The following is a 27,136-nucleotide window of genomic DNA, read 5'->3' as shown; positions in this document are numbered from 1 at the left end:
CCCTTCTCTAACCTGACTAATCTGAGCGCCTGCTTCTTCTTCTTGAGTCCCAGCTGATGCTTTGCAGGGTAAATGTTTTCTTTCCAGTCAAGGAGTAGCATTTTAATGATGTTTTTTCTTTTATTCTGTTCTCCACATACGAATGATCACAAATTATAGATTTTCTTTGCATGATACTCCACAAGCATTGCAGAAGTGCATTGTTCTGTGCAGCTAAGCAAATGACACTTCTCATCACTAGCATTTATCCCAACAATAAATGCATTTCACATTTAATTTGTAATGTCTGATTTTACAAACAATAATGAGGAAAGCTTTTTGGGTAACATAAGAACCTCTCCAAAGTTTGCCCAAGCTCTGAATAAACCCAATGCTGAATGCTTTTTTGGTTTCAAAAAAGTGTAACCCTTTTCCTCCCCACTGTCTTTCATTTTGGGGGGCTGCTTTGCACTTCAAGTTTCAAACCAGGACCTCAGAGTCTGTTTACATGGAATATGCAGCCCCATTGTTCAGCTAGAAGCACAAGAAATACTGGCCTCAATTTGCCCAGGCATCAATGCAGAGCCTGGTGCAGGGTCTGAGCGGGCAGACTTGCGCCTCACTGATTCCAGGGGTTCCCAGGGTTAGTTTGGAACTGGTGTGGAACCATTATACCCACATGCCTTAAAGACCTCCGCATGCTATTAGAATGCCCGGGGCATCTCCAGTGCCACAAACTCTTGCAAGGAGGTGCACAGCCATGAAAGCACAGCGGGAAAGAGGCATGGGTATTTCCCATGCAGCTGTGTGGCTGCTGTGTATTCCCTTCATGCCAGCATAGCTGGCACAAAGGCACCGGAGGTCAAGGATGAATCAGGCCCATTATGAAAAAAATCCTAATGAGATTTCCAGCCCAGTTTTGCAGTCTCAAATGGTTCATCTAAGCATCTGCTCTTTCCTGCTGATTTGGACTAAACCTAAATGCTGAATATTTTAAGAATCATAAATAAATTGTGCTAAATTAACATTAATGGTAACATATTGCAGAAAGGAAAGCCGGATTGTTAATGGCATTGCTATTCTCAGGTCAGTCTCTTATAACTGTAGAGATACTGTACTGCAGCACATGAGTAATGTATGTAAGATCACCCACTGTTCTGAGACCTCTAGACAAGCTAAGCACAGCAGGGTGAGTAGCACTGGAATTTGTTTTACAGGAAGCCTTCATTTCCTTGCTTTTGAGGGGTTAAGTGAGGCACTTCAACCACTGCTCTCTCTTGGGGGTTATGTTGGGGAAGGTCAGCTTTAAGTTTCCCCCAGAGGCTTTTCAGGAGCTCTAGCAGTAGAGGCTGCTGTCAAAGGAGAACAGCAGAATGCAATGAATCAGTGTATTCCCCGGCTACATTCCCTTCCCAGCCAGTGCTGTCCATTTTTCAGACTGTGATGGTTTTCACGCTAGTCCCCAGGCTTGTGCTGTCACAACCACCCTGACAGATTTTTGACCACCAGGGACCTGGTTTATGCTGGCCTGAATCAGGGCTCAATCTGATTCTTTGTTTTAATTGCTTCTTTTAGGGTGATATGGGGAGGGAGGAAAATCTGACAATAATGCTGTGAACATACATTAGCATCAGTATGAGCTGAGTATCTTATTAACCATAAAAATATCAAATGTGTAACTACCTTTATGGAAAGTAGCTACTGTGCTTGTTCAGTGGTTGCTTTTTAAAACTCAGTGCATCATTTTAGCAAGCCGCTTGCTATGTGTGGGTCCAAGAGGGCTGAATTTGTTGTAGAAATATTTTGTAGTTGGGGGAGAACAAAAGTGTTAAACTCTCTCTCTCTCTCTCTCTCTCTCTCTCTCTCTCTCTCTCTTTTTTTAAATGAAAGTGGTTGATTTCAAAATTTCTAATAAGAAAAATAATGCTATTGCTACCTGGCTAAGATCTAGTATGGCAGGTCTGAACCTGAGACTACTTGGCTAACAAACTGTTCTCACTGAAACAAAGTTTATCATGGAGATTCACTAATTTGTAATGGAAATCCTTTAAGGCAGTTGTTTTGCTCAGCTAACTGCCAGGAAAGTTTGTGCTTTCTCTCAAGAAAAAAATGAAAAGGGTATTTCAAATCAAACCATACGTTTAAACTACCGTTGGCACTTCAGGGACTTCTATTTAGCTATTGCCATAATACTGACCAGTGATATCGTTTTGTAACTGTAATAGTTCCAACACATCCATATTGGAGATTGTAATTTAGTTTCCATCTAGGGTGACCAGACAGCAAATGTGAAAAATCAGGACGGGGGTAGGCAGTAATAGAAGCCTATATAAGAAAAAGACCCCAAAATTGGGACTGTCCCTATAAAATCGGGACATCTGGTCACCCTATTTCCAACATGCATTAAAATTGGGTAATTGCCAGCGAAACTGAAATGTTGAGTGGGATGGGGATGGAGATTGTTAAAGTCATGCTGAATAGCACAGTGATGCATTTTTCAGTAACATGGCGGCATCAAGACACAAATGAATATTTTAAGCCAAAAGTTGTATTTCACCCACAATTTAGAGTTCATGCATAAGAAATGTTCCATATGTAAAACTTTCTTATAACTGCATTGAAAGAAATAGTTATAGATTTTCTTTACCAGTAGCTGTACAAGCTACAAGGTTGGGGGTGGGGAGGTCCAATACACAGCCTGCTGAAGTCAATGGAAAGACACACATTTGGCATCAGTGGTTTTTGGATTAGCCCCTATAATTAATTCATGAACTAATGTCATGCACTGTTTATACAGAAATAACATCACCCCAATTCAGAATGCAGTGGGCAAGTAAAAGCACATCAGTCTCTCAGACCTATTCTTTTAGAACAACTTTATATGTAGCCTGGAAACTAGCAGAGAAATTGAGTTTGGCCAATAACTGACTTGATTTTTGTTTGACTATAAATATGCCCGTGCATCATAAAATATAAAGTGTTCTCTGAAAACAGATGTCCATTATCCTTGTATTTTGAGACCAGCATGAATAATCACTTTTATTTTACACTTATAACAAAAAAACACCCTACTCGTACACGCCCCCACGTACAGTCCTTTTTGGTCTTTGGGCTACTTAAAACTAATTTCTTGTAAGTAAGTCACAAATTATTCATGGTTTCCTCCCATTGTGATATTTAATGATAACAATTTGAGTGCATTCCAAATATTATAGAACTCTGTGCTTAAAAAAAATGAATTCAAGACTGATCAGCCATTCTGTGAACCTCTTGTATATCAAATAGTTTAGAATGCCACATTATCATTTAGGCACAAGAATTATCCTTGTCATTTGACCACTCTTGTTTCTAAAAGTCATTCATATTTTTCATCAGTTATTTAAAAAATTTTTTTTTAAAAATACCTGTTTCACTTGTGTCATTTCTTTCCCTTGATTTTCAGTTTGCATTCCTGAAATATTGCCTGCAATGCTTAATGGGTTTCTTTTGCCAGCAGTTGCTTTACTGTGCATGCACATGTCATAATTAGATTATACAGCAACAAAGCAAATGGCTCATATGCCTGTTCGTCATTTAGGGTATCCTCCTTTCTGTCCATATTGCTAAACAAGTTTGTTTAAGAAGGGGTTAGAGATTTTCTAATCTATAAATCCTGATTTTGTCTGATTCCCCGTAAACCACAAATCTGATAGCATTATAAATTATGTAAAAATTGGAAAAACATCTTTAAACTCATAGGCTTCACACTGGATTTTTTTATACAGTAGCTCAATATCTTGACTATAAAAAGAATTGAAAAATATGTTTTGTTGTTAATGGTTTTTAAATATTTTTTGTGAAGTCAAGCAGAATACTTAGTGTATGTCTACACTACGAAATTAGGTCGAATTTATAGAAGCCGGTTTTATAGAAATCGGTTTTATACAGTCCATTGTGTGTGTCCCCACATAAAATGCTCTAAGTGCATTAAGTCGGCGGACCACGTCCACAGTACCGAGGCTAGCGTCGACTTCCGGAGCGTTGCACTGTGAGTAGCTATCCCACAGTTCCCGCAGTCTCCGCCACCCATTGGAATTCTGGTTTGAGATCCCAATGCCTGATGATGCAAAAACAGTGTCGCGGGGGGTTCTGGGTACATGTTGTCAGGCCCCTCCCCCTCCATCAGAGCAATGGCAGACAATCGATTCGCGCCTTTTTACGTGGGTTACCTGGGTTACCTGTGCAGACAACATACCACGGCAAGCATGGAGCCCACTCAGCTCAGCTCACCGTCACCATATGTAGGCATAACGAGTGGGGTACCGCAGGGGTCTGTTTTGGGACTGGCTCTGTTCAATATCTTCATCAACGACTTAGATATTGGCATAGAAAGTACGCTTATTAAGTTTGCAGATGATACCAAACTGGGAGGGATTGCAACTGCTTTGGAGGACAGGGTCATAATTCAAAATGATCTGGACAAATTGGAGAAATGGTCTGAGTTAAACAGGATGAAGTTTAACAAAGACAAATGCAAAGTGCTCCACTTAGGAAGAAAAAATCAGTTTCACACATACAGAATGGGAAGAGACTGTCTAGGAAGGAGTACGGCAGAAAGGGATCTAGGGGTTATAGTGGACCACAAGCTAAATATGAGTCAACAGTGTGATGCTGTTGCAAAAAAAGCAAACATGATTCTGGGATGTATTAACAGGTGTGTTGTGAGCAAGACACGAGAAGTCATTCTTCCGCTCTACTCTGCTCTGGTTAGGCCTCAGCTGGAGTATTGTGTCCAGTTCTGGGCACCGCATTTCAAAAAAGATGTGGAGAAATTGGAAAGGGTCCAGAGAAGAGCAACAAGAATGATTAAAGGTCTTGAGAACATGACCTATGAAGGAAGGCTGAAAGAATTGGGTTTGTTTAGTTTGGAAAAGAGAAGACTGAGAGGGGACATGATAGCAGTTTTCAGGTATCTAAAAGGGTGTCATAAGGAGGAGGGAGAAAACTTGTTCACCTTAGCCTCTAAGGATAGAACAAGAAGCAATGGGTTTAAACTGCAGCAGGGGAGGTCTAGGTTGGACATTAGGAAAAAGTTCCTAACTGTCAGGGTGGTTAAACACTGGAATAGATTGCCTAGGGAGGTTGTGGAATCTCCATCTCTGGAGATATTTAAGAGTAGGTTAGATAAATGTCTATCAGGGATGGTCTAGACAGTATTTGGTCCTGCCATGCGGGCAGGGGACTGGACTCGATGACCTCTCGAGGTCCCTTCCAGTCCTAGAATCTATGAATCTATATGTCATCTGGGTGCTGGCAGATGTGGTACTGCATTGCTACACAGCAGCAGCTAATTGCCTTTTGGCAGTAGATGGTACAGTATGACTGGTAGCCGTCATCGGCTAACTGGGTGCTGGCAGACGAGGGGCTACATTGCTATACAGCAGCAGTTCCTTGATTTTGGCAGTGGATGGTGTATTACGATTGATATCAGTCATCGTCATATTCCTCAGTGAGTTCAATCAGAGGCATCTGGGCAGACATGTTTTGTCTCCTGGAGACTCAGTCCTGCCGGCAGTCCTATTGAACCGTCTTGACGATGATGGCTAGCAGTCGTAATACAGCATTTTCTGCCAAGCACCCAGAAGATGCCGATGGCTATCAGTCATGCTCCACCGTCTGCTGCCAGCTTAAGATGTAAAAAATAGATGGACCAGATTTGTTCTGTATTCATTTGCTTCCCCCTCCCTCCGTGAAATCAACGGCCTGCTAAACCCAGGGTTTTGAGTTCAATCTTTGGGGGTCATTCTGTGTGACAGTTGTTTGTGTTTCTCCCTGATGCACAGCCACCTTTGTTGATTTTAATTCCCTGTAAGCCATGTCGTCAATCGCCCCTCCCTCCCTTCCTCCCTCCGTCAGACAATAGTTTCGCATCTTTTTTCAGCCCAGACGCCATAGCACTGGGATCATGGAGCCCACTTTCATGGAACTTTGTGACTTGCTTTCCCCTGCCCTGAAGCACCAGAATACCTGGATGAGAGCAGCCCTCACAGTTGAGAAGCAAGTGGCGATAGTCCTATGGAAGCTTGCAATGCCAGACAGTTACCGGTCAGTCGGGAATCAATTTGGAGTGGGCAGATCTACTGTGGGGGCTGCTGTGATCCAAGCAGCCAACGCAATCAAAGACCTGCTGATATCAAGGGTAGTGACTCTGGGAAACGTGCAGGTCATAGTGGATGGCTTTGCTGCAATGGGATTCCCAAACTGTGGTGGGGCGATAGACGGAACCCATATCCCTATCTTGTCACTGGAGCATGAAGCCACCGAGTACATAAACCGCAAGGGGTACTTTTCAATGCTGATGCAAGCCCTGGTGGATCACAAGGGACGTTTCACTAACATCAACGTGGGATGGCCGGGAAAGGTACATGATGCTCGCGTCTTCAGGAACTCTGGTCTGTTTCAAAAGCTGCAGGAAGGGACTTTCTTCCTGGACCAGAAAATAACCGTTGGGGATGTTGAAATGCCTATCGTGATCCTTGGGACCCAGCCTACCCCTTAATGCCATGGCTCATGAAGCCGTACACAGGCAGCCTGGACAGGAGTCAGGACCTGTTCAACTATAGGCTGAGCAAGTGCCGAATGGTGGTGGAATGTGCATTTGGACGTTTAAAAGTGCGCTGGCGCAGTTTACTGACTCGGATAGACCTCAGCGAAGCCAATATTCCAATTGTTATTGCTGCTTGCTGTGCGCTCCACAATATCTGTGAGAGTAATGGGGAGACATTTATGGCAGGGTGGGAGGTTGAGGCAAATCGCCTGGCCCCTGATTATGCGCAGCCAGACACCAGGGCGGTTAGAAGAGTACAGCAGGGCACGATGCGCATCAGAGAAGCTTTGAAAATGAGTTTTGTGACTGGCCAGGCTACGGTGTGAAACTTCTGTTTGTTTCTCCTTGATGAACCCTCCCCCCCCCCGGTTAACTCTACTTCCCTGTAAGCTAACCACCCTCCCCTCCCCCCTTCGAGCACCGCTTGCAGAGGCAATAAAGTCATTGTTACTTCACATTCATGCATTCTTTATTAATTCATCACACAACTAGGGGGATAACTGCCAAGGTAGCCCGGGAGGGGTGGGGGAGGTGGGAAGCACCGGGTGGGGTGGGGGAGGAGGGAAGGACAAGGACACACTGCAGTTTAAAACTTTAAAACTTTAACTCTTATTGAAGGCCAGCCTTCTGATGCTTGGGCAATCATCTGGGGTGGAGTGGCTGGGTGGCCGGAGGCCCCCCCACCGCGTTCTTGGGCATCTGGGTGAGGAGGCTATGGAACTTGGGGAGGAGGGCTGTTGGTTACACAGGGGCTGTAGTGGCGGTCTCTGCTCCTGCTGCCTTTCCTGCAGCTCAACCATACGCTGGAGCATATCAGTTTGATGCTCCAGCAGCAGGAGCATCGACTCTTACCTTCTGTCAGCAAGCTGACGCCACCTATCCTCTTCAGCCTGCCACTTGCTCTGTTCATCCCGCGATTCAGCCCGCCACCTCTCCTCTCGTTCATATTGTGCTTTTTTGCACTCTGACATTGACTGCCTCCACTCATTCTGCTGTACTCTGTCAGCATGGGAGGACATCTGGAGCTCCGAGAACATATCATCCCAAGTCCACCGTTTTCTCCTTCTAATCTTCACTAGCCTCTGTGAAGGAGAAACATTTGCAGCTGGTGGAGGAGAAGGGAGAGGTGATTAAAAAAGACACATTTTAGAGAACAATGGGTACACTCTTTCACGTTAAATTTTGCTGTTCACATTACACAGCACATGTGCTTTCGTTACAAGGTCGCATTTTTCCTCTTATATTGAGGGCCTGCCGGTTTGGTGTGAGAGATCACTCACGCAGTGCCAGGCAACAGATTTCGGCTTGCAGGCAGCCATGGTAAGCCACAGTCTTTTGGCTTTTTTAATCTTCTAAACATGTGGGAATGGTTTCAAACAGTAGCGCCCTCATTTCCCATACCAAGCACCCGTTGGGTTGGCCATTTAAAATGGGTTTGCAATATAAAAGGAGGGGCTGCGGTTTCCGGGTTAACATGCAGCACAAACCCAGCTACCCCACCCCCCACACCCAATTCTCTGGGATGATCACTTCACCCCTCCCCCTACCGCGTGGCTAACAGTGGGGAACATCTCTGTTCAGCCGAGCAGGAACAGGCACCTCTGAATGTCCCCTTAATAAAATCACCATTTCAACCAGGTGACCGTGAATGATATCACTCTCCTGAGGATAACAAAGGGAGATAGGGAATGGATGTTGTCTGCAGGCCAGCAAACACCGGGACCATACGCTGCCATGCTTTGTTATGCAATGATTCCAGACTACGTGCTACTGGCCTGGCGTGGTAAAGTGTCCTACCATGGCGGACGGGATAAGGCAGCCCTCACCAGAAACCTTTTGCAAAGGCTTTGTGAGTACATGAAGGAGAGCTTTCTGGAGATGTCCCTGGAGGATTTCCGCTCCATCCCCATACACGTTAACAGACTTTTCCAGTAGCTGTACTGGCCGCGATTGCCAGGGCAAATTAATCATTAAACACGCTTGCTTTTAAACCATGTGTAATATTTACAAAGGTACACTCACCAGAAGTCCCTTGTGTGCCCTCAGGGTCTGGGAGCACGCCTTGGATGAGTTCGGGGGTTACTGGTTCCAGGTCCAGGGTGATAAACATATCCTGGCTGTTGGGGAAACTGGTTTCTCCGCTTCCTTGCTGTGAGCTATCTTCATTGTCTTCATCATCATCTTCCTCGTACCCCAAACCCGCTTCCCTGTTGCGTGATTCTCCATTGACGGAGTCAAAGCACACGGTTGGGGTAGTGGTGGCTGCACCCCCTAGCATGGCATGCAGCTCCACGTAGAAGCGGCTTGTTTGCGGCTCTGCCTCGGACTTTCCGTTTGCCTCTCTGGCTTTGTGGTAGGCTTGCCTTAGCTCCTTAATTTTCACGCGGCGCTGCTGTGCGTCCCTGTTATGGCCTCTGTCCTTCATGGCCTTTGAGACTTTTTCTAATATTTTGCCATTTCGTTTACTGCTACGGAGTTCAGCTAGCACTGATTCATCTCCCCATATGGCAAGCAGATCCCGTACCTCCCGTTCTGTCCATGCTGGAGCTCTTTTGCAATCCTGGGACTCCATCATGGTTACCTGTGCTGATGAGCTCTGCGTAGTCACCTGTGCTCTCCACGCTGGGCAAACAGGAAATGAAATTCAAAAGTTCGCGGGGCTTTTCCTGTCTACCTGGTCAGTGCATTTGAGTTGAGAGTGTTGCCCAGAGCAGTCACAATGAAGCACTGTGGGATAGCTCCTGGAGGCCAATAACGTCGAATTCCGTCCACACTACCCCAAATCCGACCCGCAAAGGCCGATTTTAGCGCTAATCCCCTCGTCGGAGGTGGAGTAAAGAAACCGGTTTAAAGGGCCCTTTAAGTCGAAAAAAAGGGCTTCGTCGTGTGGACGTGTCCAGGCTTAATTCGATTTAACGCTGCTAAATTCGACCTAAACTCGTAGTGTAGACCAGGCCTCAAATACGACAACGGCCACCCTTGCCACTGTTCATTGATATATGGGATGCAACCTTCCATCAACTGCATAGCAGAAATTCCATCTGGACAGTACTGCAAACTTCCTATTTATGTGAAATTTCTTTTTTCATGAAAACACATCCCCTTTCTGCCCCTTGCGGGAACTCAGTAATTTTTTTCCATAGTGAGCATCCCCTTTGTTCCACAGATGTCAATGATACTTTTGCCATTAATTTCAATGGGAGTAGGACCTGGTCCACTAAATTAGATCCCTGGCACGGTCTACTCAAAATGTCATATATATGAAATCTGAGCATGTAGGGAAAGCTAAATGAAAGTTTACTGTCAAGTCTTCACTGATATCATATTAGCACTTCAGATGCTCACTTTGCTTGTTTTTGACATGTAAATTGCTAGGTTTCATCTCAGATGACTTTGAGGTTTCTTGCATTCCAATCTAGATTATGACAAGCCTTGTTGTTTCTGAAAGCAGAGTTGGTGGTCAAGTTAGAGATGGCAAGGTCATGTTTGGCCTAATTCTCTACTGCACTCCCTGTGTCACTGTTGACAGCTATGCAAAATGGTGTAAAATGCTGCCATTCTGAGTTTGGTAGCATTTTGCAGCCACTCTGCACAAGTCTAAATGATCACCCCAACTGCAGGGCATCTCTCCACCTCTCTGCTGATGCAGGCTCCTTCTCTAATGTGCATTTTCTAGTGCATTGTCCAATTATTTTAATTGTCTCAGGTGATGGAATATCCACCATTTCTCTTCAAAGGCTATTCCTCAGTCAAAACAGATCTCATAGTTTCTCCTATTACTCCTATTTCTAATGCCTTGTCCCACATCAGAAAAGTTTATCTTGCACAGTGCAAGCATGAGGGAAAGGTAATGACCATGACCGGGAACAATTGGTGAATTTTATCAGGCATTAATGAAAACAATGCAGTGTGACCACCAAGTTCCTCTGGTCTAGGAGCTCTAATCTGTAAGGAGCTCAGAACTCTGGCTCCAGTCCAGTAAACCACTTAACAGCATGTGCATAGTCCATTGTCTTCAAGGATGCTACGGCTCACACTTACTCCTATATGTCATTAGACACACACATTTTCTGTCTTGCTATGTCCTACCCTTTATTTTACCTGCACTGTTACTGCAGAGTAAAAGAGGAACCATACAAGAGGCTTGAGACTTACTTCTCTGCACACTTGTACATAGTTATAGCCTGCATTTACAGATAGTGCTAGAAAGCAATAGCCATTTGCTTCCTGCTGTGCATCATGTCAGCACTTGTAGGTTCAATACTAAATAGTTTCTCTCTTTTCTTGGTACTGAGATACCTAAAATGTTTGTACACAGTTATTAGGACCCTCCTAAACATTGTGGAACCAAATTATACATAGATCAGGCCTGATTCTGCTGTCTGTGACAGGAGCATTCATGATTAGAACATGGGAGCAAATCAGGATTAGAACCATTGATGTATATGGAGTTGCATCCATGTAAACCTGACGTTAAGTGATCTGGGAAGTTAGCTTTCGTAATCTTCCTTGTAAGGAGTTCCTGCGATGCCTTTGTGTAAGCAGCCTAAAATTCTGTGCTCATTAGCTAATCAAGCCAGATGAATGAAAACAAACCAGGCTTGTAGGGTGATTAAAAAAGAGACTTGTTTCCTCTGAGGAAAGTGGGGGGCAGCAGGAGCACTTATCTGAAAAGGTTCCCAGAACAGGAGATCCTTCTAATATACAATGCTTACCATTAAAATATTTATGAGCTCCCTAAATATATGGAATGCCGCCAATACCACGGGAAAGTTAATTAGGCAAAACTGTAAAGATTTTAATGGTGTCCACTGTATGAGTCAGTTTATACTGCTTGAGAGTGTTCTTTGGGCCACTTGAGAGCTATAATACAGCCAGGCTTTCAGGACTGCAGCTCTTATGTCCGAGACACTAGAAAATACAGGCAGGAGTTTTTGTTTTTCCCACTCACAAAATTCTATGACCTCTGTCTATTCAGCTTTATTTCCCCCTGGCCTTGAATAAATCTCCATATAGTCAGTTTTCTTACCCACTTCTGTTCTTCTAAGGCTTCCACCCCACATTTTCCAAAACCAGTGTGTCTTATTTTCTAGAAATCATGGCATTGCCTGCCACAACACCAATTTTTTCTATCTTAATAGTAGAAATTGTATGGCACACTCATAGCCACACTGATTTTTTTCAGCTGAAAGGCTAGGGTTCTAATGGATAGTATGCATCACAATAATGGGTCATTCTGAGCAAGATCACCAAACACACACACAAAATGCAATTCCATCGTCACACTCCCTGTCCCCAAGAGGGTGAGTTCTAAAGGAAAACAGCCTGAAGGTTAAAGTTTTCTATGGCATGTACTCTAGCATGCTTGTCATTGGAGTGAGAAGCATGCCACTGATCATGAAGTATTCATAGCTTAAATTATTAGTTTCTGGCTCTGATTCTGATCTCATTTACACCACTTTTTCCCTGATGCAATTCCATTACTTCACTGAAGTTAATTCGGGGGTACACAAGTGTTCTGTAAGTGAGAGCCAAATCACACACCCTTCTCTATTGTTTTCTCAGAAGTACAGCTGCTAAAGCCATAAAATAAATATTAACATACATTAGCAAATTGCTTTTACACTTGGATTCCTTATTAAATTAAATTACAATATTAGTTATAATGAGTGTAATCCATTCATTAGCATTGACCCAAAGTCCTCTGGAGAATGTTGTAAATCCATTTGATGTTCCTGAGTTGGCATTTGCACTGTGAATTAACTGAAAGGTGTGTTAAATCACATGTAGTGAAAGGGCTACCTATTAACTTTACATCTGAAAAGGTCCCTGTACCTGGGCTATTCCACGGGTCCAGAATAAGTTACAAGGCAGAAATTTGTTCCTGCTATATCTTTACAAATGTTGCCATTCTCTCAACAAATTTGGCACACTGGTATTATCTTTATCTGCTGGCACAGTCTTGCTCCTGTGTCTGAAAACACCTTATTTGCGACACTTGCCATCATTTTTTCTCCCCTGCTACCATGCCTCTTAATATAAATATTCTTCTGCAATTAATAGTTATATCTTAGGGCTTTATACTGCTCCCCATCACTATAGACTCTGAGCATCTTCCATATAAAAGTAAGAGCAAAGTCCCTAGTGGACTTCATGGGAATAGCCAGAGCCTCCCTCTCTTAGGATTAAAAACTCTGCTTGGAGTATTTTTTGGTTCCTGGGAGCTCTTGGTAGGTAAATTTATTTCTTTTGCTTCAGGATTTTTTTGGGGGGGGAACATTTGAGTGGGTGGAGGTATCGGTGTTGTGTCATTCTTGCTATAATGAATAGACTTTACTGAAGATGAAGGTTTTGCAGTGTTCCCTAAAGTTGGTCAGACGATTATTTAATTGGATAGAGCATCCAGAATGCAATGTGCATGGAAGAAAATAGAAGAAATAGTTGTATTGTGTGTATTGATTCACTTGACTAATGCGCTAGTCTATGGCTTCTTAGTATGTTTTGCCAATTCACTTGGATCATTCCTCTTCTCCTCCCTCTCCCCCATGATAAAACCCACAGGAAAGGTGTCTAGAGAGGTAATCTTCTGAAAGATACCCTTATGAAGTTATTTCCCTGTTGTTCCATTGAGAGCATGGGTTGGCCCCCTTCTGAAATATACCACTGGGCCTGCCTTTATAGTTGGTGAATCCCCCAAAATTTGTGGGAGATTAAGGTTATCTAGGTCAGAATTCTTGCCCCTGGCAGAAGCCCTCTTCTCTTTGGCATTAGCTGTCCCAGGGACCCTAAGGAGAGGAGGCTCCATAGCAAAAATAATGCATTCTTTTCCAAAAAATCTCTAGAAGGATGGAAGTGGAGAACAATATACTGTATATCTGTGCACCTGCCCATGGCCCATCCTCCATGTGTGGATCTCGGGACACCATCCACATGTTAAGGACTGGGACAATTGTCTGAAGGTCAGAGCAGAAGTCAGGTCTAGTGGGTACAGCAGGTGTCCAGGTCAGCAGATAAAGTCAAGGGTCAGCACCAGAGCCAACTGCCAATTACCAGAGCCCAGGGTCAGTGCTGGGACTGGTAACTGAAGTGAGGCAAAATGACAGGAACTGGAAGAGAGGCAAGGATCAGGCACAGAGCAGGAGCACAGTGGTGAGCAGGAACAAAGGCAGGGGGAAGCTAGGAGCAAAGAAGGAATCAGGAACAGGGTTGGGTGCAGAATGAAGGAAGCAGGCACAAGCAGGATCCAATGCAGAAGCAACCGGGAATTACCTAGTTGCTCAGACAACTTCCTATGCCTCCTTCTGGCTTACGTGGAGTTTGGCGATCCTCCAATCCAGGCTCCTGTGGGTGGTGCCTCGGCTGAGGCTGTAGTTATATTAGCTCCTCAACCCACCAGGCTTCAGCAGACATTGGGTGGAGATGAAAATGCGACAGTTGTCTGGGCACTCTCAGGCCTGGGTTTGAGACCCATGACATCACACCAGGTCTCTATTTGGAGATCAGGCAAACATGAGCGTATCTGACCTGATATGTGATTTGGAAGTGGGGATTCCTGCTAGAACATCAGTTTAGTACATGCATTTCTGTTCTCCTCTAATACAGAGCTGGTTTTCCTTTGTAAAAAGCGACAAAGAGTCCTGTGGCACCTTACAGACTAACAGACGTATTGGAGCATAAGCTTTCGTGGGTGAATATCCACTTCGTCAGATGCATGTAGTGGAAAGTTTTACTTTGGATACCTATGTGGCTTTGAGCATGATTAAGTCTTTGGCATTGGTGAGGCCAGTGTTAAACAAATAATCAGCATGTTAATCTCAACATCTATAAATAAAAAATACTGGAGTCCAGATTAAACCATTATTTTGTTAAACTGGCAAAAGAAAATTATTTTTATGTAATTTGTCTCTTGACAGATGATAACGAATGTGAAAATGCTACACAACCTTGTGGAGAGAACGCCAACTGTACCAATACTGTGGGGAGTTATTACTGCATGTGTGCAACTGGTTTCAGATCGAGCACTGGTCAAGAGAAGTTTGTAACTAATGATGGAACCTTTTGTGTGGGTAAGTTACTATAATGTCATCCAGGTAGCTTTAATTTGTCACTTATTTCTTATGCCTCCTGTTAATTAGAGAAATCCAGTAAAAGAAATTCAGGTGCCCTGATCTGTGCAATTTGGATGAGAGCTTCCCACAATTCACAGACCTGGTATTCCAGTTCAAGCCCCTATGTCTCAATAACAAAATTCTGCTTCCTATAATCTTTACTCAACAAAAGTCCCATTGACCTCAACAGAACTTCAGGATTTAACCCGAATGCAGTCGCTTTATATAGGAATACAGATCTAAGGCCAAATGGTGGCCCACATTCTTTCCATCTTACACCACCTTCTCCTGGCTCTGCCAACACAATGGGCCTGGCAGGGGTCAGATGGGATTTGGTCAGAATTCAAGACAATCCACTGATCCTGGACCAGCAGAATGGCCTTTAGGGTTTGTCCCAGCCACGTTCAGTTTGCTTACACCTCAGCACCAGACTCTGGCCAATATTCCAAAATTCCCTTCATCCCTCACTAATTCTTCTTTTCAGTTCTGGTTTAAGGTAGTGAGTAGAATGAGTAGCTACCTACCCACTGTGCAGTCCTTCAGTTTCTGCCTGTGTAGCAGTTTGATGGATCACGTTTAGGATTACAAGACAGAAATATTCTCTGTGAAAATATTATTTCTGAACAATTGTGCAGTCCTTAAGGATTGCCCTTCATTGGAAGAATTGTAACTATTTCTCTTTTTTCAGTCCTTTGGTAATTTTCTTTTTGTGCTGTGATACTCTTTGGGGAATGGGAAAACAAGCAATAAATCTGTTGCCTCTTTACACAGGTATATCATCTTTGGGCTGAATATATCTAGTTCCAGATATCTCTCTCCAAAGCTTGGCAGTCCTGACAATCTCTGTCTTTTCTTACCATTCCAAATATAAGCAAAATAGTGGCATATTAGGCTAGAGAGTGATCTAGTCAAACTTTCATTGATGTTCCTCACATCCTGATACCATGTTTCCATTTAACTTGAGAACAGATTCACAGCAATTTAGTAATCTGGGATTCATGTTGTGAGCACAATTAGCTATAAAAATTACCTATTTCTAGAAGATGTCTTGATTTTTACTATAAGCTTCAGAAGTCTTGTCTTCAAAGTTGTTTCACTTGAATGTTCCTAGTTTTGCTTTACTTTTTTGCCAATTGAGAGAGATTACTTTTTATTATTACGTTTGTCTGTCTATATCCATCCCTTGTCTCTTTTCTTGTACTAAGATTATGTCTACACTGCAGCCATAGGTGTGACTGAAGCACGTGTAGACATACCTGAGCTAGCATTGGTCTAGCTAGCTATGTACTCAAGAGGCTAATCCGTGCTGCCACCTGTGCTGCTGCAGCTTCACTATTATTATTCGAGTTAGCTAGATCCAAGCTAGCTTGGATATGCCTACACGTGCTGAAGTCCCTGATTTCAAAGCAGATGTATCCTAGATTGTAAGTATCTAGATGGGGCAAGGGCTATCTCTTTGTTCTGTGATTGTATACCACCTAACACAATGGGGTCCTGTTCCATGCCTAAGGTATTATAAATTAATAATAAACTTTTTTCCCTGCTGTTCACAGTGCAGACATTCTACTGTCATCCTCTAGTGGTCCTTCATTGTCAGCTTTCCTCTTCTTTTGTGCAAATCAGTGTGGATGGAGCTGACATGTTCCAAAACAAAAAATAACCTCGTGGCATATTATCTCATTAAATACAGGTACAAAATAAATAAAGTCAGTTTTGCAGTTTATCAAGGAAGCCATAGAGGATTATGTTGTAACCCATGGATCATCTACATGTGGGAGAGGTCTCAGACATGTCTTCTACACACAGACAATAGCACCCTAGTGGAGTACCTAGGTGGCAGGCAGTGCCATATGTCTGGAGTGAGCATCAGTATTATAATAGGAGTGTTGGCTATGCTGTACAACTCAGAGCTGCTTAATTTGCACTAGGACAGTGCTGTCAGCCCACTTGATGATTTATGTGGCCCCAAGACACATTCTGAATTTGCACAATCTAAGCTTTCTTTAAACAAACAAACAAAAAGTTTCTATCCCTCTGAGATGTCATGTTAACCTTTCAAATGTGAAGCAAGCATAACCAATGCAATGTTGTCTTCCTGGGTCTAAAGACAGCCTAAAACACTGGTTCTGGGAGATGGCAGTTCCCCCCCATTAATCTAATTGGGCTGTTAACTCTCATATCTAATGATGACACTTTACATGTCAGTGATAAGTTTTTCATGGCTGATCATTATATCAGATAGATTAGGGAATGGGGTGATGATTACACCCACAGGGAGAAGAAAAACTGGAGGTTGCTGTAGAGAAGGAAAAACACAGGGAAGAAAGGAGGAGAGTCACAAAGACAGGGGACAGCGAAATTGAGAAAGGAGAATAGGGAATGAAAAAAAACACAAAGTAGAAATAGTGGTGGTCCTGAAGGTGAGGATATTTTCCCGCTTCTGATGCTCAATATAAGTTAAATAATAATTATAAGCTTATTTACTACATAAAAGCCATTTTCCACCCTTGATCTTTGTATATTAGTTCTGCTGTGGGTCAAAGGGGAATGGACCCTAAATTGTAATCCCAGCCCAAGGGGTCAAAAATAGAATTTGTTTCTGTCCAGAATGAATTTGACATCTCTGCATCACGATTTCTGGAAGAAGCTGCACCATTCTTCTGCATTCGGGTCCTGACTTTTCCCCCCAGCTGATTGGCCATTCACCCTTTCTCCCTCATAGAACTTTGGAGTGCTGTTTGTGTGGGGATATGTTATTATGCCACATAGCTGTTATCTCTTTGCATATGCCCTTCTTAGGACAATTTGGAATCCACTTTGTGTACATTGCTTCCCTCCACAGTGCAAAACCAAAAGGAACATCTGGTCCTTTACCAGTGGACTTTTCAATACCCTGCAAGCTACTAATAAGCATCATTTATAATGTAGACATCAAGCTGTCTTGACTGGCTGATGAAGAATCAAAGAAATATAGCTATGATCCCATAATTGGCAAGACTGAACATAATAACCATTCTCACTACCTTTATATTAATTGGAATTATCTTGCCTGCTGTAGTATGAGCAGTGACAAAAAAGCAGAAATATAATAAAAAGTTATACATCTCTTTTCATACTAGTTAAATGGTGTTGGTGGTGTTATTTTGGGGGGTTTTGCTTTAATATTTCTTTCTGATCAGAGCTATTATAAAGGCTTCAAAGCTCACTTCCAGGGTTTATTTTGAATATTTTCTGAAAGGCAGGGTTCCTTGCTGAGCCATGGCAATTGGTCTTCTCATTAAAGGGCCCAGTCCTTCAACCATCACTCATGAATCTTCTCACTAAAGACTACTCATGTGAGTTAGAGTCGTAAGACTGGGTTTTTGGGGCCCAAACTTGCTCCTATTGTAGGTAATGGGAGAATGAATGGGCTCCTGGCTACAAACCTCAGGTGGAAATGGATCACTTTCTAAAAGCATTGACAAGCAGTTGTTTCCTGTGTGGTCTAAAGTTGCATATTCATCTAAAATAGAATGACCCCCCCAAAACCCCAAAACCCTGCAAAAAGTACAGAAGAAAATGTAAACTGACACTGTTAAACTATTTAAAAGCAACATGCAATCTACCTTGAAATGGTAGTAAAATTGTTGACGGCACCTGCAAATCATATTTGTTTAAAGAGAACATGAAGGTGATCAGTACCTTTTAATTATCTATTCCAGTAAATATTTTCTCCAGCAAACACTGAATTAGTTAGGATTCATATAAATTAATTCTGTATAGACAACTCAGCTGCAGATAAACTATTTGTATATACTCCTCAGTCGGTTTGTATGTCCTTAGCATCTTTGTTGCCTGTCATGTCCATGAACTTCCACTTCTGTTTTGATAATCCTGCCTCCTCATTAAGGTCTCCATTACAATTAATATGTGACAACAGTATGAAAAGAAAGGTAATTTGTATAAATACCTGATAATGACAAATAAATGATTTGGGTTTATGAAAAACAAATTATCATATGTTCCAAGACAAGTATAATAACCTGGAAAAACTTTTGTAATGATAAGTGACATAGCAACCTGATACTTAGCAATGATGATCTGGAGTACGTTCAATTATTTATGCACATCTCTAGGAGGTATAATTTTTAGGAAAGGAAGGTTGCTATTAGTCATCTATTGATTTTAATACCAACTTTATAAGTGTTGTTATAAATCAAACTATTAATAGATTACTTTAGCACACATTCAAATCAGGCATTTCGGGTTGTTGTGAAGTTTGTCATTTATTGATATTTCACAATGAGCTGCATGCTGGAGATCTTGTTAGGACTTACACATCCTTCTCTACATAGCTGAGAAGGCCAAGAAAATCCCTGGAGATGAGGCTCATCTGTGGAGCCATTATGCAGACTGGCTCACCCTTGGCACTTCAATTTAATCCAAGTGCATCTATGTTACACTGAGTCACATAGCGGGACACTGAGTGACATTTACATGCTCCAGAAAAGAGCCATACAATTAATTGATGTGAGTGGATTATTTAAATGCCAGGACTAGTGTCTTTGGCCCCATGCCTTCAAATGACAGCATTTAATTATGATTTACCCTTTGTGTAGCAATATCTCACATGGTACTTCTCTTTTTGTTTTCCTCACTTTTATCAATCCACTGAGATTTGACATGGTTGCCACCTCAGCAGGCAGGTCATAAAAACCATTCAGATATAAATAATGCAAAAGCCCATATGCTGAAATCAAATGACTCAACATTTGTTAATTAAGTATCAAAACGAATTATCAACATAATACAGATGTCAGCAACTTAGCCTCACCCTTGATCTTTCAAGATACCTCTTAGTGCCTTCCAGTGTGATTATGGCAAGCTGTAATTGTCTAGGAAGGCCTCAGTCTAAACCAGTAGAAGATAGGAGGTTGTGGGGGACTGCAGACAAAGCAATAAAAAAAAGTGGGGTGAGATGGTTCTTAGACTCCTCCATTAAATGTTCAAATGCTATGTACAATTCCGTACACATAAGATTTTTTTAAAGCATTTATCTGACTTTTTTTAACCAGACATGCTTGCCATTGGCAAATTATGTTCTAACATCTACTTTCGACAAATGTATTCCCGCTCCTCCTAATCCGTACTCTCCCCTTTCTGTGCCAAATCTATTCATTCTTCTTTTTCTTACCCATTTTTGCCTCACAGAATCACTGTCACCAGAAATCCACTCTCTAATCTAAACAGTGCCAGCACTGAAAACCAATTATCAGTTCCTCAAAACTAAAAGACTATTTTGTAGTCCCCGCATCCATTCTCAACTTGTTCTCCCCTGAACCCCTCTTATCAGCATGAGCCCCTCCATCGATTCATAAGTGTTTGCACCCTCCCGCAAGCAGATCTCCAGTTGTTTCCCCCCAACCTCTACCCAATGTATTCAGTAATCCCCAATTCACCAATTTAATTTTGGCCTCTTTCCCAGATCATCAGTTCTGTTTTCCACCTCCACAATCCTTCAGTTCAATTCTCAGCCCCTCCTCTTCTAAATCTATACATGTATTGGCTTCTCTCTACAAATTAATCAATTCTTTTTTCGGTCCTTCCTCTTTCCAGCCTGTTCAGTTCTTCCCTCCTCCCCCAGTACATAATTTCTCAGACCCCTACCCCACTGCTCACAATTACTCAGTATAGTTTCAAGACTCAGTGTATCAGCTGAATTATTTGGTCGCTATCCCCAGTCAGCCGATATAATGCAAGACCCCCTTTCCCATCCATCAAATCAGTTTTTGCCCTGCCTTTCCAAATCCATCAATTCACAGATTTCCTTCCCACAATTCATCAGTTTAATTCTCAGACCCACTCTCACTCAGTCAATTGAATTACTGAACTTACCTACCCAAATTAATTAGGAAGGCATCATCAATTTTAGGGAAATCAAGTTTAAATGTGGATAAAATAGACAAGTCAAGCACTTTAAAGAGCCTTTGACTTAAATATCAGATTAACCAGACAGGCAAATTGATCCTTTAAATACTAAAATAATAAAGTATTGATTTTAAATCAAAAGGCTGTGTATACCAGTTTCCTCTCTCTTTTCTAACTGAATAATAAGGTAGTACAATCTATTTTAGTATAATATGTAGAAAAATTAGGTTTCAGATTATTTTCATCATACATAGTCTAGTATTTTGATATTGTTGAATTAACGTTTAAACTCACTTTTAAAACATGAAAAATATATGTACAAATAGAAGGCTTTTTCAGTGAACACAGAGTTGTTATAGCTGTGCAAAAAATCAGCAGTGTCTCATTTGAAGAATATTTTTAACATTAAAAAGATGCTTAATTGTGCTTTATTGTTCCAAACCCTAAGTGATATAATTAGCAGATGTGTTTGCCATTAAATTTGGCTTTGTTAGCTTTTTGCTATTTTTTTCTTTAATAGTATTTTGTGAAATGTTGATGTGAAATTGCTTTATGCATAACTTATCAACAAGGCAGCAAGGTGTTAGTCTTTAAATACTTAATAAAAAATTCAATTTCTCACGATATTTGCAGATATAGATGAGTGCAGTGAAGCAGTAACCATTGCCTGTGGAGATCATGCGAAATGTGAAAATGTGGATGGAGGATATAACTGCTCCTGTAAGGAAGGTTATCAACCATCCACAGGAAAATTACAGTTTAAGCCAAATGATGGCACTTCTTGCCAAGGTAAATGATATTATAAAGGTTTATGTGTTATTATAGAACTACATCTTCTGAGAAACCCACCAGTGTCTCTTTATCTTCAGTTAGATTAATCATCCAGACATGAAAAAGAGGCAAGGCACTCACACCTATATTTTCTAAGAATATCATTGAGATGTACTCTTAGAAATGTATTTGTACTGAACAATGTGATGAAATCTGAAGACCCAACCTGACATTGTGCTGGAGTGTATTCTAAGCTGTATAAGCCCGATTTCTTCTCTCACTCATACCAGTGTAAACAGTGGGTACGTCTTCACTACCCGCCGTATCGGTGGGTAGCAATCGATTTATCCGGGATCGATATATCGCGTCTCGTTAAGACGCGATATATCGATCCTCGAACGCGCTCACCGTCAACTCCGGAACTCCACCAGAGTGAGCGGCAGTAGCGCAGTCGACGGGGGAGCCGCGGCCATCGATCCCACGCCATGTGGACCCCAGGTAATTCGATCCAAGATACTTCGACTTCAGCTACGCTATTCGTGTAGCTGAAGTTGCGTATCTTGGATCGATTCCCTCCCCCCCCCCCCGCAGTGTAGACCAGCCCAGTGAGTCAATGGGTCAGATTTTCTGCTAGTGTAAATTAGCAAAACTCCACTGAAGTAAATGGAGCTGTTCCCATTTAAACCAGCAGAGAATGTGGCTTGGTGCCTTTATACCAGTGTAAACCCAGTAAGTGAGGTCAGAATCAGGTCTTAATAGTTTATGCTTGTGAATGATCCATATGTAGGCACAAGTTTCAAATACTGTATAGGTTTGGGTTTTCTTATGCAAGAACTGTTACTGTAATTGATTAGTCTTCTTTTTAATTTCTACAGAAAATCCAAAGGCAAAGTGCAAGTTACATAATGATTGTATAACTGAAAATACTACTCAAACCTTAGCTGAAGTAAGTAGCAATGGTTTATAGATTAATTTGCAAATTCTTTTATTGTTTCTCTTTTAAAACTGTTATTTCGATTATAATATCTATTGAGGCACTTTTAACAAATGGTTGAAGATATAGTTGAATGTAAGCATATATATAGAAGTCTTTTTAATACTTCCAGCTTATTTGAAATGGTTATGTATTTGAATAGCAGTGTTAATTTGCCTGCAAGCTTTGTTTTGTTTGTATCTCCAGTGAACTAAATCATGTTGTGCATAGAATTCAGAAGTGTGGTAATCACTCAACAGTTTCTGAATGGCAAGTTCTTGAAATTACACCTTTCTACATTTAATTATGTGCAGCTATTTGTTTGTTCTGAAGGAAACCTAGAAAGATAATTTATAGAGGCAGTGAAGGCAAGTGACAAAATATAAAATAGAGCAATAATACACTTGGGTACCAATATTTTTCTCTCCTTCAAAACATCGTGTGTTAGGCTGCATGTGAAAGAATTGGGGAACCAGATTTTTTCCCCAGAAGCATAAATTTCAAACTGCAAATTAAATAAACTGGTGAGTCCACAAGACTAAGTGAATCACCACTGTGTGTGTTTGCTTTTTATCTCAAGCAGTTTGCCTCAATGATCAGATTTAAAAGAACCCAGTCTTTTAACATAAGAGGTTTGATTTCTTCAATTTTAAGGTATACATTATATTAACATGCTTACTGTAAATTAAGTAGAGAAGACAGGATAAGTACAACATCTGAACTTAAAACCGAATGACTGTCTGTTTTTAAACCTGTATGTAAACTAGGGTTGGGTCAAAACCTTGAATCTAAATTTGGAAGAAAAATGAATGCTTTAAATTTGAGCCCTTGGATCTGAACCTACCCCTGTAGTTTTGATTCTGAGTTCGATCAAAAACAGAAAGAGGCCCGTTTTCCAGTTCCATTAGAATGCAACCAAAGATAAAGTCCGGATCTCATGAGAGCACTATCTCATGGGATATTCACCTTTGAGATCACAGGAATCTCACCAAATTGGATGATCTCATTATGTTTCTACTATATAGGGATGAAATCTCATTGGATTTCAGTGCCAGAAAATCTGAAACCCTTCTCTGATTCAGCCATGACATTGAATTCTGAACCCTAGCCTAAACCTAATACAGATCCAGATCTCAATCTTCTCAGCCCATTACTAATATAAACATTTTTGTACAAACATTTCCATCTAATTACTTTATATTAATATTTTCAGTAGGGAAGTTATTTAATAGTTTTCAACCCTTAGCAGTGAAGATTAAGATTGCAATAGAATTTTGGTAATCTGTGTGCTTTATAGTCCTCATTTTTTAAAAAACTGGCCATCTGTTTCCACCTCTCAGCAAAGATTTAACAGAAGAGGCTATAGGTAAGTTGCCATACTACTAAGATTTAATTATTTTTACAAAATATGCAACAAAATGTTTACTAGTACATAATGGAGCATTATGCTAAATAAAACTGAGTTGTACTGGTCAAAATAAATTAAGACAGTATGCTGGATATGTATTATACTTTTATGATGTCTATTTGCCTGGTCAAATTCTGGCTTGCCTACTCAATTGGAGTAGCTCCATAAGTAGACCCACTGACCTGCTGTGCCCCTGTTTGTGTGTAGAAACCGGCCCTTATTCACTAATTCACAGAAATCATTAATTTATTTCCCCATCATTTGTGCAACTCTTTTATATTCCCCAAAAGTCATCAGTGGTTGCTTTGCTGGTTGAATTGCCAGTGGAATCTCCTAAGTATACTGATTTCCTGTTTCTTTCAGATTAGGACTATAAAAGAACCCTTGGCTTTCCTACAAGAATTCAATAGGAACACTGTGGGACAACTTTCACCTGTAGATATGATTTCATATGTGGAAGCATTATCTGTATCTTACCCATCACTAAGTACTATGAATAACACAATTTCTGACAAGGAAGCACTTACTAATGTGACTATTAATGTAAGTGGCTTGAGCATTACGGTTGTATTTTTTTTCCTTTTATAAATAGCATAAGGCTTTTGTGCTTAAAAATATTTTTATACTGACAGGTTTTTGTTAACACCGTGAACAATTTTGTTCAAAAGGATAAAATTACAGTTTGGGAAGCACTCCCTACAGATAACAGGAGAACAAGTCTCACTAAGCTGATGCATGCTGCGGAACAGGCAATGCTGCTCATGTCACAGAACTTCAAAAAGACAACACAGCTAGATATTAATGCAAGTGAAATGGGTAAGAAAAAGAAAATGAATGTAAGTGATACTTTAGATGTGAATTACACTGTGAAATTTTTTCAGTATAAATTGTTGAGATTAAAGTAGTGTTATGTAAAACCCACAGATTTTGGGTTTTAAGAGTTTGAATGAGCAACCAAAAAACACCTACAGATTTTGGGCCAGACCCTCGGCTAATGTAAATCATCTAACTATATTGACTTCAATGAAGGTAAGACCGGGTGCACCAGGTGAGGATCTAGCTTGGTTCTTAGAGGGATGATATAGAGGGTCATGCTTTCCGCTCTGAATGTTTTCCAGTTCAAACTTCACTCATGACCAAAGTGGCAGTCATCACACTGCTTTTAGCAAATCACTGTACATCTTGAACAGATGCATTAAAAATGCCAACAGAATGAAAATTAGAGTTGCTAGCAGAACTCTACAAGCCACCTTTTGTTTTATTTTTGATTCAGTAAAAGCAATGTAAACAAACATTGAACTAGTCTGTGCCTTGAAGGCCCAGCCCTGTGTTGGTGATGGCACAGCTGTGTTTTGAATTTCAAGAAAGTTCAGATAAGGATATTGGGGAAGATCTCAACTTGACTTCCCACTATCTCCCTCCATGTATAAGTTGCTTGTCTTCTGTGTTATGGTCTTAGGAAGACACTAAGAGTAGCATTTTCAAAAGTGCTCAGCTTTGGCCTATCTCCTCTCACTGAAGGCAGTCATGCAGTGAAGATAACAGTGTTACTATAGGCTTCAGTGGGAGCAGAGTAAGGCTCGTGCTGTGCCCTTTTTGAGACTCTATCCTAAGACTATATTCTTTCCCCTTTTTGGTTGTGACCAGCCATTCTGCTTTCCTTCTTCCAGAGTAACTCATATATCCTCTGATTGACCCAGTTTCCTGATCTGGTGTAGTAAAATCCAGTATTCCCTCCCCTGGTCACATAAATCTTGCCATTTACAGATCACTCCCCAAAATGCACCATGATACTGAGAAAAAACCTGCCTCCGTTTCTAAGGAAGGACAGATCCTTTTCCTTCTTTCACTTCAGTGAGATTTGCTGTTGTCAGATGAAATGAGGGAGACAACACAGAATGAACCACTGTCTCATAAGCTCCAGGGAGCCTGTTGCATTTGTAATTTGTAGCACAGATGGACCCAGTTGTATGGCCAACTGTGGGAGTAGTTTACTAGGCCACACCCTAAAGAGAGCAGATGCTAATACAGAGACCTAAAGGAGAGCTTTGAAAATTTCAGTCATTTTCTGGCAAAGTTTTGTTTGAGAATCTGAATTTATAGGTGCTTATCCAAACTGAACCCAAACTCTAAACCTTTTGAAGTTTTCCCATTACTACTCAGCACTATGAATATCTTACCCACAATGCCGATGTGTTTCCCACACACTTATTTTTGAGACCAGGCCCACAAGAATGTCTCATTCTCCATTGCATTTCATGGTGCAGCTTCTTGAACTACACACTATCCAAATCTTCAGCCGCGAAGAACTATTTCTTACGTCCGGACAAACATTTTCTGACAGCTGGTCTATTGAAGAGCTCATATTGTTTTTGTGTGCTGTGCTATAAGCAATGCAGATGGTTTAGTTTAGTGATTCTAGCCCATCAGTCAAGTTTTAGATTTTTTTTTTTTTTTTTTTTTTTTCTTTAAGGCCTGATTGACTTTTTTTTCCCCACTGTGGGTGATTGAAACTCTGCACTATAATGAACTGAGTAAAGAGCTCAGTGTCCTCTAATGTAGTTTTTGTCCTGAGGGGCGAAGATTGTTTGTTTGTTTTTGTTTTGTTTGTTGACAGCACACATCATTATATCATGGTGCAATGTGCATTTCGTACCAGGGAATGATCACTGTGAGATATTCACTTTTCAAAACTTGGCTTTTTCGAATGTTACTATTCAATGGAGGATTTTATCCTTTGCTTTTTATAATTGTGATTTGTGGTCCCTTTCAGAAATGAATTTTTAATAAAGCAATAGCTCTTCCTAAAGTAACCTATTATTCTTTCCAGTGCCTAATTTAATGCAAAGTAAATAAAAGACCATATTTTTCATGGAAAGAATAAAAGGTATGAGAGAAAAATGTATACATTAGAATAACAAAGTCTAGAGGTTTAAAGCAAACATGTACCTATTAATAGCATTTCTCCTTGAAATATTTGGCACAATGATGTATTTTTAAAATTCACAATTATGCAATCTGATGTCACATTTATTAACCTAACTGTAAATTATATTAGACTGTAATGGAAGTGATTTGCATAGTATTTTTCTTTTTACAGCTCTCAAGGTTTTTGCTTTTGATTCGCACCACATGAAACACATTCACCCTCATGCACACATAGGAGGAGATTATATAAAGATATCTCCAAAGAAAAAGGAATCACCTAATTCTAATGGTAAGAAAAAGCCATTAAACAATGGTTTAAGCAGCATTCCTGGTACCTACTTGCTGGCAAAAATCAGATGCATAATTCACTAACTGTGCAGTTGTGACGTTGATAGCAATAGAGAAAGGCATTTGTAACACCTTGTTGTCTAGCCCTGGGTCCTATCTACAGCTTCCACTGGTGTAATGCACCGCAG

At 41.1% G+C, this 27,136-nt stretch overlaps 1 protein-coding gene across 1 annotated transcript in view; it reads left to right on the top strand.

Annotated features, from left to right (window-relative positions):
• Nucleotides 1-27,136, top strand: part of ADGRL4 (adhesion G protein-coupled receptor L4) — a 106,490-nt gene that overhangs the window by 44,990 nt on the left and 34,364 nt on the right. The window contains exons 3-8 of the mRNA XM_065409842.1: nucleotides 14,479-14,631; nucleotides 21,214-21,369; nucleotides 22,227-22,297; nucleotides 24,096-24,275; nucleotides 24,365-24,548; nucleotides 26,833-26,949. Coding sequence (XP_065265914.1) covers nucleotides 14,479-14,631; nucleotides 21,214-21,369; nucleotides 22,227-22,297; nucleotides 24,096-24,275; nucleotides 24,365-24,548; nucleotides 26,833-26,949 — 861 coding nt within the window. The remainder of the gene's footprint in view (nucleotides 1-14,478; nucleotides 14,632-21,213; nucleotides 21,370-22,226; nucleotides 22,298-24,095; nucleotides 24,276-24,364; nucleotides 24,549-26,832; nucleotides 26,950-27,136) is intronic.

This window comes from Emys orbicularis, chromosome 8, assembly GCF_028017835.1.
Source record: "Emys orbicularis isolate rEmyOrb1 chromosome 8, rEmyOrb1.hap1, whole genome shotgun sequence".
In the NCBI taxonomy this organism is placed as follows: Eukaryota; Metazoa; Chordata; order Testudines; family Emydidae; genus Emys; species Emys orbicularis.
This window is presented reverse-complemented; position numbering and strand designations above follow the sequence as displayed.